Source organism: Diorhabda carinulata, chromosome 10 (assembly GCF_026250575.1).
Source record: "Diorhabda carinulata isolate Delta chromosome 10, icDioCari1.1, whole genome shotgun sequence".
Classification (NCBI taxonomy): Eukaryota; Metazoa; Arthropoda; class Insecta; order Coleoptera; family Chrysomelidae; genus Diorhabda; species Diorhabda carinulata.
In genome coordinates this window covers 13,999,435-14,014,759 of record NC_079469.1, presented here as the reverse complement: position 1 = coordinate 14,014,759, position 15,325 = coordinate 13,999,435, and the positions used below count along the sequence as shown (strand labels likewise).

Genomic DNA, 15,325 nt, shown 5'->3' with positions numbered 1-15,325 from the left:
AAGAAGAACCAACTTTATAAAAATACAATATCCAGTAACAAATTTAGAAATAACAAACTATTAAAATTAAATAAATTAATATTTCTATAAATACGAAATTTTATTACTATCCAAATTTTTCATTAAATATATTAAATTAAATCATATAATTTTCGAAGTAATTTAATTTAGTTTTGACATATGTCAAAATTTTCTAGTAACTTTTCTTATTAGTATATTGTAGACGTTGTTGTTTTTATGGGTGTTATAAACGGACAGATGAAGTGACATATATTATTACCTAAATATTAAAATATTAAAAAAAAACGTGTATATATTCAAATATTTGTGAGAAAAAATTTTTTTCAATAAAAAATCCTCATAGAAGAGTGTAAAATGTGATTAACAACGCCGTGTTGATTCAACGGAATTGAAGTACATCGAGGAAAAAAGTTTTTCTCGTAAACAATAATTTTGGTGATAATGCGAAATTAGGAGATATTATTACAAAATGGTTCCAATTCCATCTGAATATAGTTACGATTTTTGGGATAAAACCTCTACGGAATGCTCAATTACATTAACATGTTTATTACCTAACGGTATAATAATTTTGTTGGAAAACGTGAGTTATAATGCATCTTTCGCCGAAATCAAAGAGGTAATTATTAATTTATTATATTATAGTTGATTTAAAACGACATTTGTTATAATTATATTAGGATTTATGGGAGGAAGCTGCAAAGTTTCCCCTATTCGGTAAACTCCACGACATGTCCGTGTATATTTTTACTTACATCAATTCTATGGCCGAACGGGAGAAAATCAACGACGAATCGAGGAGATTATGTGATATTCGACCAACAGGAGCTATATTAATAATTTCCGAATGTCGTGGAGAAAAATCTGATGATAGTTTAAACATTTCTATAGGGCATTTGATAGGGAAACGTCTACAAGAATTCGACGCTCTGAACAGCTCGGAAATCAACGATTTCCGTTTCAAAATGCGTCGGATGGGCGACGAAATCGCCCAACAAAGATCCAAACAATCATGGGTGGAAAGTCTGAAATATCAATTTCCGCCGCGGATTCAATCCGACAGTTTCGTTTTGGACCAAACAGTCAATGGGAACATAAAAATCGCCACCAAATTCGATCACGAATACAATTTTTACGATAAGAAGAACGAAAAGGAGATAATGCAAAGCAGTTACACTTTCAACGTTCCGGCGATAATAAAACCTAAAAAACTGTTGGAAATGTTCCTGGCTAAGAGGGCGACGACGTTGAATATCAGGAACGAACGCGTCAGCGAGTACGTTTTGAAAGTGTGCGGCCAGGATGAGTTCCTTATAGGAGATAATCGGATTATAGAATTTCAGTACGTTCAGGATTGCATTTCAAGGGGTATCACGCCGACTCTTATCACTTTACACGTCGATAAAGTACCGGGTGAGTCAAATATAGTTATTTCCTTATTTAATTTGGTTGTTTAAAAAAAAACCCAGTTTTGGTAACGTTCTATAATGCTTTACAGCATTTATCGATATTCTGGAAAGGTTTAGAACATTTTGATTAATTCTATATTATTCTAGAACATTTTGTAATGTTCCAGATCATTTGCGAACATCTTAGAACATTTTACTTTATTCTATTTTGTTCTAGAACATTTTGTGATGTTCTTATTATTATTGCTCTGTTCTATATGGTCAAAAAACTTATTAATTTGTTCTAGATTGTCAAAAATCTTATTAATTTGTTCTAGATCGTCAAAAAACTTATTAATTTGTTCTAGATCGTCAAAAAAATTATTAATTTGTTCTATATAGTTTTGAAACTATTCTAGAATATTCGAATTGATTTATTAAAGATATTTTTCATAAAAAATCGATTTTCACGCGTACATAAAAAATAATTGTGGCAACTAAAAGTGAATCTTACTTAACATACAGTGTGATACGAAAGTATAGATGTGATTTTCGATTCCTTTCAGTATTCAAAACCAACGATTACGAATGTTTGGACATATTCGAAAACCGAAAAGTCCATTCGACGTCGTTCGGTTCGACGAATACATTAAGGAAAAAGAAGAACGGCGTTTCTTCTTGGAGCATAAACGATAATTTCGTCGTTAAAATATGTACGGTCAGTAAATTGAACTGCGATTTGAAAAAAACGTCGGAGGTAATTTTTTTTATTTATCGTCGCAAAAATCTGAACGCTAAATCGATTTTGATCGTTCGTTTTTTAGATCGGTATCCAGGCGGGGCTTTTCCACGGTGGAAAATCGCTTTGTCAACCGAAAAAGACTATCGATTGTAGCATAAACGACAAATACGAATGCGCCATCGATACCGAATTGATTTTCGATATCGAAGTGCGCGACGTACCGAGAAGCGCCAAATTGTGTTTCGTCGTTTACGAAGTTAATAAATACGTCAAAGGAACCAGAACCAAAAAGACGAAGGATTCCAATAAGGTAAAAGTTCTCGCTCGAATTTTTTCGAAAAAAAATATCGAAAATATGAATATTCAGATCTTTTTCGTTTTCCTTACGGTTTACTGTATTTCTAGATCTTCATAAAACGTGTTTTGGAACGCTCCGGATCATTGTAGATCATTTTGAAACACTTTGGATCATTGTCAACCACTTTGGAAAATTGTAGGTCGTTTTTGAAACAATTTGGACAATTCTAGATGCTTTTGGACAATTCTAAATCATTTTTGAAACACTTTGGACAATTCTAGATCCTTTTGGACAATTCTAGATCGTTTTTGAAACACTTTGGACAATTCCAGATTCTTTTGGACAATTCTAGATCCTTTTGGACAATTCTAGATCGTTTTTGAAACACTTTGGACAATTCCAGATTCTTTTGGACCATTCTGGATCGTTTTTGAAACACTTGGGACAATTCTAGATCGTTGTGACACATCTTGGGCAATTCTAGAACGTTTTAAACAATTCTACGTCGTTTTGGACAAATCTAGATCATTTTTGAAACACCTTGGACAAATCTAGATCATTTTGGACAGTATTAGATCTTTATGGACCATTCTTGATCGTTGCAAATCACCTTGGACAATTCTAGATTGTTTTAGATCGTTCTAATTTGTTGTGCAGAATTCTAGATCGTTTTGGAACAATTTTTATTGTTTTTAAAACACTCTGGATCGATCTAGATCGTTTTTGGAACATCTTTGATAATTGTAGATCATTGTGAAACAATTTGTATAATTCTAGACCGTTTTGGACCATTCTAGATCATATAGGAACAATTTGGATTGTTGTAGACCGTTTTGATACAATTTAAATCATTCTGGATCGTTTTTGGATCAATTTGGATCATTCTAGATCTTTTTTGAGAGACTTTTTATCAGTCTAGATCATTTTTAGGACATTTTTCATATTTGTATATCTTTTTGAAACACTTTAGATGGTTGTAGATCGTTTTTGGATCGCTTTTGGTCTTTATAGATCATTTTTGGAACACCTTTGATCATTATAGATCATTTTTGGAACACCTTTGATCGTTATAGATCATTTTTGGAACACCTTTGATCGTTATAGATCATTTTTGGAACACTTTTGATCTTTATAGATCATTTTTGGAACACTTTTGATCGTTATAGATCATTTTTGGAACACTTCAGATCATTTTTTGAACATTTTAAATGATTGTAGATCTTTTCAGAACACATTAGATCATGCTATATCGTTGGAGGATACGAGGTCATTCAAAAACAATTCTCCGTGATAATAGATTATTTCGGTCGATTTTTCTATATACAGTGTGTCCGTTTGAACTTTTACCCATCGATAATCTAACGATTTACCTTTCAGGATAATAATTTTTCGAATAATCCGCTAGCTTGGGCGAATACGTCCGTATACGATTTCAAAGGTCAATTAAAATGTGGCGATATGACTCTCTATATGTGGGCCTTCGCCGACGACATGAATTCCGACGATTTTTTACATCCCTTAGGTACCGTCGTTAGTAATCCGTACATTGAACACGCCACCACCCTCACCGTCAATATCAAAAGGTAATTTTCACGTCGCAATCGATTCGGTTTGTCATTTTTTTGACGGCTGACGTGTGACAAGCAACGATTAGACATCGTCGGATATCAATAAACTACAATTAATGACAGTTGACGTGCGATTTTATTTAATGACACACGTCAACTGCCAGTTAGTGAGTGCTAAGGGTCATAAAACAACGACTACTGACAGCTGACACGTGATTTCCCCATTGGCGCATGTCAGATGTCATTATATGGACCATAAGGTCATAAAACAACAACTATTGACAGCTGACATGAGATTTTTCTTATTTGCACATGTCATTTGTCATTATATGAACCCTAAGATCATAAAACAACGACTATTGAAAGCTAACACGGGATGTGTGGTACACGGCACTGCTATTATTGACAACTAACGTGATTCTTTCATTGTCACACGTCATCTGTCGTTTATATTATGTTACTGTGCACGAATCGCCAGATATTGTCCAAGACACAAGTACGTACCCAATATTGACAGCTGACACTTGATTTTTTCATCGGTTCTCATCGGTATTGGCTGTCATTTAAAAGGTGCCAGTTTCACGAAAAAATATTTGCGTTCTACGTCACGCGTCAATTGTCAAATCACGGAACAATAAACATTTACGGCTGACACTTGATTATTTCATGATTTTTTGCGTTATACGTCACGTGTCAATTGTCAAATTGGAGAATAATGACAATTGACGGACGACACATGATTATTTCATCATTATTTCCGTTCTACGTCACGCGTCAACTGTCAAATTATAAAATTATGACAATTGACGGCCGACACGTGTTTATTTGATTATTTTTTGCGTACTACGTCACGCGTCAACTGTCAAATCACAGAATTATGACAATTGACGGCCGACACGCGATCGTTTCATGATTTTTTGCGTTCTACGTCACGCATCAGTTGTCAAATCGCAAAATAGTGACAATTGACAGGTGACAAGTGACGTTTTACGCTAGACAAGTCGATGTAACGCTTTCTTCGGACATTTTCATCTGCGTTTTTTCAATATTTCAGTTACGCCAACGATCAGACGGTCGTTTTCCCTTCGGTCGAATCGATTATCAAAAACGTGGATCTCAAAGATTCCGACAAAGAAATCGAACGAATCGACGAAGCGGCATTCAAAAAACTCCTCTACGAAACCGACAATTTGTACGAGGCGCACGATCAGGTGAAAAAAAAAAATGAATGAATGAATGAATGAATGAAAATCGTGTATCGATCGATGTTTTTAACTTTCGTTCGGTTTTCTCCGGCAGGATCGCAAGAAAATATGGGCGTTGAAGAATCATTGGCGTCGCATCGAACCGGAAGTGCTGCCGAAATTGTTGTACTGCATCGATTGGGATAAGCGCGAAGAGGTCAGCGAGGTGTTCGCCATGTTGAAAGTTTGGCCGAAACTGTCGGTGGAAAAGGCTTTGGAATTGTTGGATTACGCTTACGCCGATCAGGAATTGAGGAAATTCGCCGTCGAATGTCTGTACGACGTCAGCGACGAGGAGATCCTGTTGTATCTGTTGCAATTGGTGCAGGCGTTGAAGCACGAACTCTATTTGGATTGCGATTTGGTTAATTTTTTGTTGAGGAGGGCGTTGAGCAATCAACAGATCGGTCACTATTTGTTTTGGCATCTCAGGTAAGTCGGCGATAAACAAATTTCGTTCGGACTATTTTTTTAAATCGTTTCGTTTCGAGCGTTTCATTCACTCACTTCCAGATCGTTCTGGATCATTTTACAAGCGTTTTATTCCATTTCAGATCTTTCTACAACAGTTTAATTCCTTCTGGATCATTTTACAAGCATTTCATTCACTTCCAGATCGTTCTGGATCATTTTCAAGCATTTTATTTCATTCCATATTATTTGGAACACCTTCGAACAATCTGGGTCGATTTATAAACGTTTTATCCAGTTCCAGATCGTTCTGGAACACTTCACGTCCTTCTGGATCATTTTACAAACATTTCATTCACTTCCAGATCGTTCTAGAACACTTTACATCCGTCAGCATCATTTAAGAAGCATTTTATTCACTTCCAAATAGTTCTGGAACACTTTACGTCCTTCTGGATCATTTTACAAGCATTTTATTCCATTTCAGATCGTTCTAGAACAGTTTAATTCCTTCTGGATCATTTTACAAGCATTTCATTCACTTCCAGATCGTTCTAGAACACTTTACATCCGTCAGCATCGTTTTAGAAGCATTTTATTCACTTCCAAATAGTTCTGGAACACTTTACGTCCTTCTGGATCATTTTACAATTATTTCATTCACTTCCAGATCGTTCTAGAACACTTTACATCCGTCAGCATCATTTTAGAAGCATTTTATTCACTTCCAAATAGTTCTGGAACACTTTACGTCCTTTTGGATCATTTTACAAGCATTTTATTCCATTTCAGATCGTTCTAGAACAGTTTAATTCCTTCTGGATCATTTTACAAGCATTTCATTCACGTTCTAGAACACTTTACATCCGTCAGCATCGTTTTAGAAGCATTTTATTCACTTCCAAATAGTTCTGGAACACTTTACGTCCTTCTGGATCATTTTACAAGCATTTCATTCACTTCCACATCGTTCTAGAACACTTTACATCCGTCAGTATCGTTTTAGAAGCATTTTATTCACTTCCAAATATTTCTGGAAAACTTCACGTCCTTCTCGATCATTTTCCAAGCATTTTATTCCATTTTAGATCGTTCTAGAACAGTTTAATTCCTTCTGGATTATTTTACAAGTATTTCATTCACTTCCAGATCGTTCTAGAACACTTTACATCCGTCAGCATCGTTTTGGAAGCATTTTATTCACTTCCAAATAGTTCTGGAACACTTTACGTCCTTCTCGATCATTTTCCAAGCATTTTATTCCATTTCAGATCGCTCTAGAACACTTTACATCCGTCAGTATCGTTTTAGAAGCATTTTATTCACTTCCAAATATTTCTGGAACACTTCACGTCCTTCTCGATCATTTTCCAAGCATTTTATTCCATTTTAGATCGTTCTAGAACAGTTTAATTCCTTCTGGATTATTTTACAAGTATTTCATTCACTTCCAGATCGTTCTAGAACACTTTACATCCGTCAGCATCGTTTTGGAAGCATTTTATTCACTTCCAAATAGTTCTGGAACACTTTACGTCCTTCTCGATCATTTTCCAAGCATTTTATTCCATTTCAGATCGCTCTAGAACACTTTACATCCGTCAGTATCGTTTTAGAAGCATTTTATTCACTTCCAAATAGTTCTGGAACACTTTACGTCCTTCTGGATCATTTTACAAGCATTTCATTCACTTCCACATCGTTCTAGAACACTTTACATCCGTCAGTATCGTTTTAGAAGCATTTTATTCACTTCCAAATATTTCTGGAACACTTCACGTCCTTCTCGATCATTTTCCAAGCATTTTATTCCATTTTAGATCGTTCTAGAACAGTTTAATTCCTTCTGGATTATTTTACAAGTATTTCATTCACTTCCAGATCGTTCTAGAACACTTTACATCCGTCAGCATCGTTTTGGAAGCATTTTATTCACTTCCAAATAGTTCTGGAACACTTTACGTCCTTCTCGATCATTTTCCAAGCATTTTATTCCATTTCAGATCGCTCTAGAACACTTTACATCCGTCAGTATCGTTTTAGAAGCATTTTATTCACTTCCAAATATTTCTGGAACACTTCACGTCCTTCTCGATCATTTTCCAAGCATTTTATTCCATTTTAGATCGTTCTAGAACAGTTTAATTCCTTCTGGATTATTTTACAAGTATTTCATTCACTTCCAGATCGTTCTAGAACACTTTACATCCGTCAGCATCGTTTTGGAAGCATTTTATTCACTTCCAAATAGTTCTGGAACACTTTACGTCCTTCTCGATCATTTTCCAAGCATTTTATTCCATTTCAGATCGCTCTAGAACACTTTACATCCGTCAGTATCGTTTTAGAAGCATTTTATTCACTTCCAAATATTTCTGGAACACTTCACGTCCTTCTCGATCATTTTCCAAGCATTTTATTCCATTTTAGATCGTTCTAGAACAGTTTAATTCCTTCTGGATTATTTTACAATTATTTCATTCACTTCCAGATCGTTCTAGAACACTTTACATCCGTCAGTATCGTTTTAGAAGCATTTTATTCACTTCCAAATAGTTCTGGAACACTTTACGTTCTTCTAGATCATTTTACAAGCATTTCATTCATTTCCACATCGTTCTGGAACACTTTACATTCGTCAGTATCGTTTTAGAAGCATTTTATTCACTTCCAAATAGTTCTGGAACACTTTTCGTCCTTCTGGATCATTTCACAAGCATTTTATCCACTTCCAAATATTTCTGGAACACTTCACGTCCTTCTCGATCATTTTCCAAGCATTTTATTCCATTTTAGATCGTTCTAGAACAGTTTAATTCCTTCTGGATTATTTTACAAGTATTTCATTCACTTCCACATCGTTCTAGAACACTTTACATCCGTCAGTATCGTTTTAGAAGCATTTTATTCACTTCCAAATAGTTCTGGAACACTTTACGTCCTTCTCGATCATTTTCCAAGCATTTTATTCCATTTCAGATCGCTCTAGAACACTTTACATCCGTCAGTATCGTTTTAGAAGCATTTTATTCACTTCCAAATAGTTCTGGAACACTTTACATTCGTCAGTATCGTTTTAGAAGCATTTTATTTACTTCCAAATATTTATGGAACACTTCACGTCCTTCTCGATCATTTTCCAAGCATTTTATTCCATTTCAGATCGTTCTAGAACAGTTTAATTCCTTCTGGATCATTTTACAAGCATTTCATTCACTTCCAGATCGTTCTAGAACACTTTACATCCGTCAGCATCATTTTAGAAGCATTTTATTCACTTCCAAATAGTTCTGGAACACTTTACGTTCTTCTAGATCATTTTACAAGCATTTCATTCACTTCCACATCGTTCTGGAACACTTTACATCCGTCAGTATCGTTTTAGAAGCATTTTATTCACTTCCAAATATTTCTGGAAAACTTCACGTCCTTCTCGATCATTTTCCAAGCATTTTATTCCATTTTAGATCGTTCTAGAACAGTTTAATTCCTTCTGGATCATTTTACAAGCATTTCATTCACTTCCAGATCGTTCTAGAACACTTTGCATCCGTCAGCATCGTTTTGGAAGCATTTTATTCACTTCCAAATAGTTCTGGAACACTTTACGTTCTTCTGGATCATTTTACAAGCATTTCATTCACTTCCACATCGTTCTAGAACACTTTACATCCGTCAGTATCGTTTTAGAAGCATTTTATTCACTTCCAAATAGTTCTGGAACACTTTACGTCCTTCTCGATCATTTTCCAAGCATTTTATTCCATTTCAGATCGCTCTAGAACACTTTACGTCCTGTTGCTTCGTTTTAGAAGCATTTTATTCACTTTCAAACTGTTCTGGAGCATTATACGAGCATTTTATTTCCTTCTATATCATGCTAGAACACATTCGAACATTCTGGGTCGATTGACAACTAATTTATTCATTTCCAGATCGTTCTGGATCATTTTAGATCCTTCTGGATCGTTTAATAAGCATTTAAATCACTTCTAAATCGTTCTGGATCATTTTACATCCCCTGCATCGTTTTCCAAGCATTTTTCTCGTTCCAAATAGTTTCGGAACTTTCTAGAACCTTGCAGATTGTTAAGGCTTTTGATTTTTCGTTCTTTTTTTTCCTTTTTCATAGTATAAACGTTCATTTCTTCTTTTCTGTGTTTTCTTTTTTCAATTTTTAGATCGGAAATGTCCGTACCGGCTGTATCGGTTCGCTTCGGCCTTATATTAGAGGCTTACTGCAGAGGTACCCAAGAACATATAGTTATATTACAAAAACAATTGGAGTGCCTCGACAAATTGAAAATTTGCAGCGAATTAGTCAGACAGAGTAAGGATAAGGAAAAGGCGAAGGCTGCCCTCAAGGAATATCTCAGCGAATCTATAGCAGAAATGGCCATAAACAATACGAGGAGTCCTTTGAATCCGATGTACAGATGCACGAGGATAAAGTGAGTAATATTTTACGTCATTTTGGATCGTTTTGGATCACTTTGGGATCCTCCTAGACTGATTTGGAATACCTCTGATACTTCTGGGTCGTTTTGGAACATCCTAGATCGTTTCAGAACATTTTATGATCCTTCTTGGGTGTTTTGGAACACTTTGGGATCCTCCTAGGCTGCTTTGGAACACTTTGGATTCTTATGAGTCGTTTTGGAACATTCCACATAATTCTAGATTGTTTTACAATACTCTACATTATTCTAGATCGATTTGGATCGTTGGTGAACCTTCTAGGGTGTTTTGGAACACTTTGGGATCCTCCTAGGCTGCTTTGGAACACTTTGGATATTTCTGAGTCGTTTTGGAACATTCCACATAATTCTAGATTGTTTTACAATACTCTACATTATTCTAGATCGATTTGGATCGTTGGTGAACCTTCTAGGCTGTTTTGGAACACCTTGGATTCTTCTGAGTCGTTTTTGAACATTCTACATCATTCTAGATCGTTTTGGAACATTTTGGGATCCTTCTAGGCTGTTTTGGAACACCTTGAATTATTCTGAGTCGTTTTGGAACAACCTACATTATTCTAGATCGTGTTGGAACCCTTTGGGATCCTTCTGGGAAGCTTTGGTACACTTTGGGTCATTCTGAGACTTTTTGGAACCCTTAGGGGTCCTCCTAGATCGTTTTGGAAAACTTCGGACAATTCGAGATGGTTTTGGATCATTTAAGAATGTTTCTAGATCGTCGGGAATACTCAAAATCATTTCGTATCGTTTTGGCAACGCTTGGAATATTTTTGGGTCATTTTGGAACGCCTTCGTCCCCATTTGGACCATTCTGGAACGCTTTAGATCCTTTTTGAGGTCATTTTGGATTCTTGGGATCCTTTTTAGGAACTGGATTTATTTTGATTGCTCTAGATCGTAATTTCAGGTTGGAAAAGTGCAGGGTGATGGATAGTAAGATGCGACCCCTTTGGATAGTATTTGAAAATTCTGACGCTTACGGCGAAGACGTGTACATCATATTTAAAAACGGCGATGATCTACGACAAGACATGCTCACTTTACAGATGATAAAATTAATGGACAAATTGTGGAAAAAAGAAAACTTGGATCTGAGGTAAGTTTATTCGTTCGTTCTACATCGTTGTGTGCCGTTCAAAACAAATTCTAGATCTCATTAGAACTTTCTAGATCGTTTTTGGAACATTTTAGACCAATTTCGGAACATTTTAATTCTTTTTGGAACACCTTAGATCATTTTTGGAACATTTTAGATCACCTGACCAGTTTTGAAACACCTTAGATCATTTTTGGAACATTTGGGATAATCATCATTTTTGGAAAAAATCAGATCATTTCTGGATCGTTCCAGATCAATTTTGAGACAATTTATAGATCATTTTTGAAACATTTTAGATCTATTTTGGAACATTTTGCATCATTCTAGACCTTTTTGGAACGTTCTAAGTCATCTAATCATTTTTAAAATCCCTTAGATCATTAGTGAAACACCTTTTAAATTTTTTAAACGTCCAAGATAAATTTTGGAACATTCTATATAATTTTAGATCATTTTTGAAACATTTTAGGCACATTTTTTATCACTTTTAGAATATTTGGTATCATTTTCCAGTATATAGATAATTTTTAGAACGGTTGGGATCATTTTTCCACCATTTAGATCATTTTTGAAATATTTGGTATCATTTTCCAATATTTAAATCATCTTTGGAATATTTGGGATACTTCTTGATCGTTTTTGTAACATTTGGGATCGTATTGTCAAAATTAGATAATTCTTGGAATATATGGGATCATTTTTGAAACATTTGGGATCAGTCTTGATCAATTTTGAAACATTTGGAATCGCATTGTTAACATTAGATAATTTTTGGAACATTTGGGATCATTTTTTCAACATTTTAGATCATTTTTGGAACACTTTATATCATTTTTCAAACGTTCTAGATACATTTTGGAACGTTTCAGAAATTTTTGGAATCCACCAGATCATTTTTTCAACATTTTAGATCATTTTCGGTACATTTTTGATCATTCTTGATAATTTTTGGAACATTTGGGATCATTTTTCCAACATTTAGATCATTCTTGATCAATTTGGAACATTTGGGATCATTCTTGATAATTTTTAGAATATTTGGGTTCATTTTTCCAACATTTAGATCATTCTTGATCAATTTGGAACATTTGGGATCATTCTTGATAATTTTTAGAATATTTGGGATCATTTATCCAACATTTAGATCATTCTTGATCAATTTGGAACATTTGGGATCATTTGTCCAACATTTAGATCATTCTTGATCAATTTTTCGAACATTTAGATCGTTTTTGAAACATTTCGTTTTCAGGATGAATCCTTACGGTTGCATATCTTTAGAAAACCGCGTCGGTATGATAGAAGTTGTACTCAACGCCGAAACCATAGCGAACATACAAAAAGAAAAGGGGATGTTTACGGCTACCGCCGCATTCAGGAAAGGACCGATTTTAGGTAAAACTATCGATTATCGAATCGATCGATTTCCAATTTTTTTTTTTCTCTCTTTTCTTTCCAGCGTGGTTGAAAGATCACAATCCTTCGGAGAACGCACTCAACAAAGCAGTTACCGAATTTACTCTATCGTGTGCAGGTTATTGCGTTGCCACTTACGTTTTGGGTATCGCGGATCGACATTCCGATAATATTATGGTCAAACAGAACGGACAGGTGAATATAAATATATATATGGATCAATTAACGTTTTTTTTTTTTACTGTTTCAGCACGTTTGGGATCATTCTAGAACGTTTCGGAACGCTTGAGATCGTTTTAGGGCGCTTGGAATCGTTTTAGAACGCTTGGGATCGTCTTAGGGCGCTTGGAATCGTTTTAGAACGCTTGGGACCGTTTTGGAGCGCTTGGGATCGTTTTAGGACGATCGGGATCATTCTGGATCATTCGGGACGCTCAGGATCTCTCTGGATCATTTCGGGGCGCTTAAGATCATTTAGGATGCTTGGGATCGTTCTAGCTCGTTTTGGGGGATTTGGAATTTTTCTACAATGTTTTTGGATCATTTGGGATCTTTTCCGATTATGTTTGTATCACTTAGGACGACTTTTTTTGATCGTCTTTGGATCACTTGGGATCGTTTTAGCGCGATTTGGATCATTCTAGATTGTTTTAGAACATTTGGGATTCTCCTATAATGTTTTTGGATCATTTGGGATCTTTTACGATAATGTTTGGGTCATTTGGGACCTTTTCCGATCGTGTTTGGATCAATTGGGACTTGTTTTGATCTTCTTGGGATCCCTTTAGACTTTTATTGAACGTCTTCGGAACATTTTGAATCATTCTAGAGTATTTTAATATACTTGGGGTCCTTCTAGCGGGTTTTAGATCGTTTTATGTCACTTGTAATGATAATTGTTCGTTTTGGAACCACTTGGGATCCTTCTAGATCGTTTTAGAGCGCTTGGCATCATTCTGGATTATTTAGAGCGCTTCGGATCGTTTTGGCGATTTGGGATTCTAATATAATGATTTTGGATCATTTGGGATCTTTTCCGATCGAGTTTGGATCAATGGGGACTTATTCTGAACATTTTCGATCAGTCTAAATAGTTTTAGAATGGTTGGGATCGTTCAAGATCATTTTTGAGATATTGGGTACCATTCCAGAGCCGTTTAGGGTAATTGGGATCATACTATAGCGGTTTTGGGCAGTCGGGATCATTGTAGATCGTTTTTAGGACACTTGAGATGATTTCAGATCGTTTGTAATCATTCTAGAACGGTTTAGGTCGATAGGGGATCATCATAGAGCGGTTTAGGCAATTGGGATCAATATATAGCGGTTTTGGATAGTCGGTATCATTCTAGATCGCTTTTAGGGCACTTGGGATCATTCTAGAAGCGTCTGGCTCGATTGGGATAATTCTAGAGTGTTTGTGGGACATTGGGACAAGTCGTTTGAGATTGTTTCGTACCATTCTAGAGCGTTTTAGAAACACTTTACATCATTCTAATTCATTTTTGAAACAAATCCGAGCATTCTAGTTCGTTTTTGGAATATTTGGGATCAAGTTGGGTCGTTTTAGTGACCTAATTCATCAATCTGGAACATTCTAGAACATTGTAGAAACTTCTAGATCGTTTTAGTTACGATTTACGTCGTTATTTATCGTTTTTATTGTGGAAATTTCTAAATTTTGAAAATTCTTTTCGATCTGCAGGTTTTTCACGTGGATTTCGGACACATCCTCGGTCATTTCAAAGAAAAATTCGGTTTCAAAAGAGAACGAGTACCATTCGTATTGACACACGATTTCGTCTACGTAATCAACAAAGGACAAAACACTAAATCGTTGGAATTTAAAATATTCCAAGAATGTTGCGAAAAGGTACGTTCTATCATCGACGCCCCCTCGAAACCTGCTAATTTATTTTGTGTTTTTTCATTTTTTTTTTGTTTTTTTAAGGCTTTCATGGTGCTCCGCAAACACGGCAACCTCTTCATATCCCTATTCGCCATGATGATATCGACCGGTTTACCGGAATTGAGTTCCGAAAAGGATCTCAATTATCTAAGGGACACTTTGGTATTGAAAATGTCCGACGACGAGGCCCTTAAACATTTCAGATCGAAATTCGACGAGGCTTTGTCGAATTCGTGGAAGACCAGCGTCAATTGGGCCACTCACAACATCGCCAAAAATAATCGGGCGTGAAACAAAATAAAAAAATAAAAAAATTAAAAAAAGAAAAAAAGTGCCAATATTTTAATAGTTCGACTATTTATACTAAGTACGATGATACGAATAATTATGGAAAAATTTGTAAATAAATTTTGTCGATGTTCGATTTTTTTGTTTTATTTTTCGACCTAAATACAATTCGTTTCTACGGCGGGCAGTGTGAAACGCATTTTCATTTTTTTACAAAAATTCAACTCGAAAAATTACCGACGGTAGTGTATAACGAATTTTCTTTTTTTTTTTTGAATAATCTATTCGAAAAATGCTGGATTTTACCACGGCGGGCAGTGTACAACGGACAACCGTGTATATTCATTTTTAAATACAATTATTTGTGTACGGACAGTATATAACAAATTTTAAATTTTATACTTAATCAGTTTGAAAAATAATGGGTTTTACAACGGGCAGTGTATATTCACTTTTAAAT

The 15,325-nt window shown here is 35.3% G+C and overlaps 1 protein-coding gene across 1 annotated transcript; it reads left to right on the top strand.

The window, feature by feature from the left end:
• The first annotated feature begins 203 nt into the window (after positions 1 to 203).
• On the top strand, positions 204 to 15,001 carry LOC130898499 (phosphatidylinositol 4,5-bisphosphate 3-kinase catalytic subunit beta isoform). The gene is made up of 13 exons (XM_057807855.1): positions 204 to 640; positions 702 to 1,434; positions 1,976 to 2,166; positions 2,234 to 2,461; positions 3,827 to 4,032; positions 5,072 to 5,228; positions 5,317 to 5,693; positions 9,854 to 10,123; positions 11,061 to 11,249; positions 12,505 to 12,647; positions 12,712 to 12,863; positions 14,374 to 14,541; positions 14,620 to 15,001. The coding sequence occupies exons 1-13, from the start codon at positions 491 to 493 to the stop codon at positions 14,866 to 14,868; spliced, it is 3,213 nt and encodes a 1,070-aa protein (XP_057663838.1). The 5' UTR covers positions 204 to 490; the 3' UTR covers positions 14,869 to 15,001.
• Positions 15,002 to 15,325: the final 324 nt, after the last annotated feature.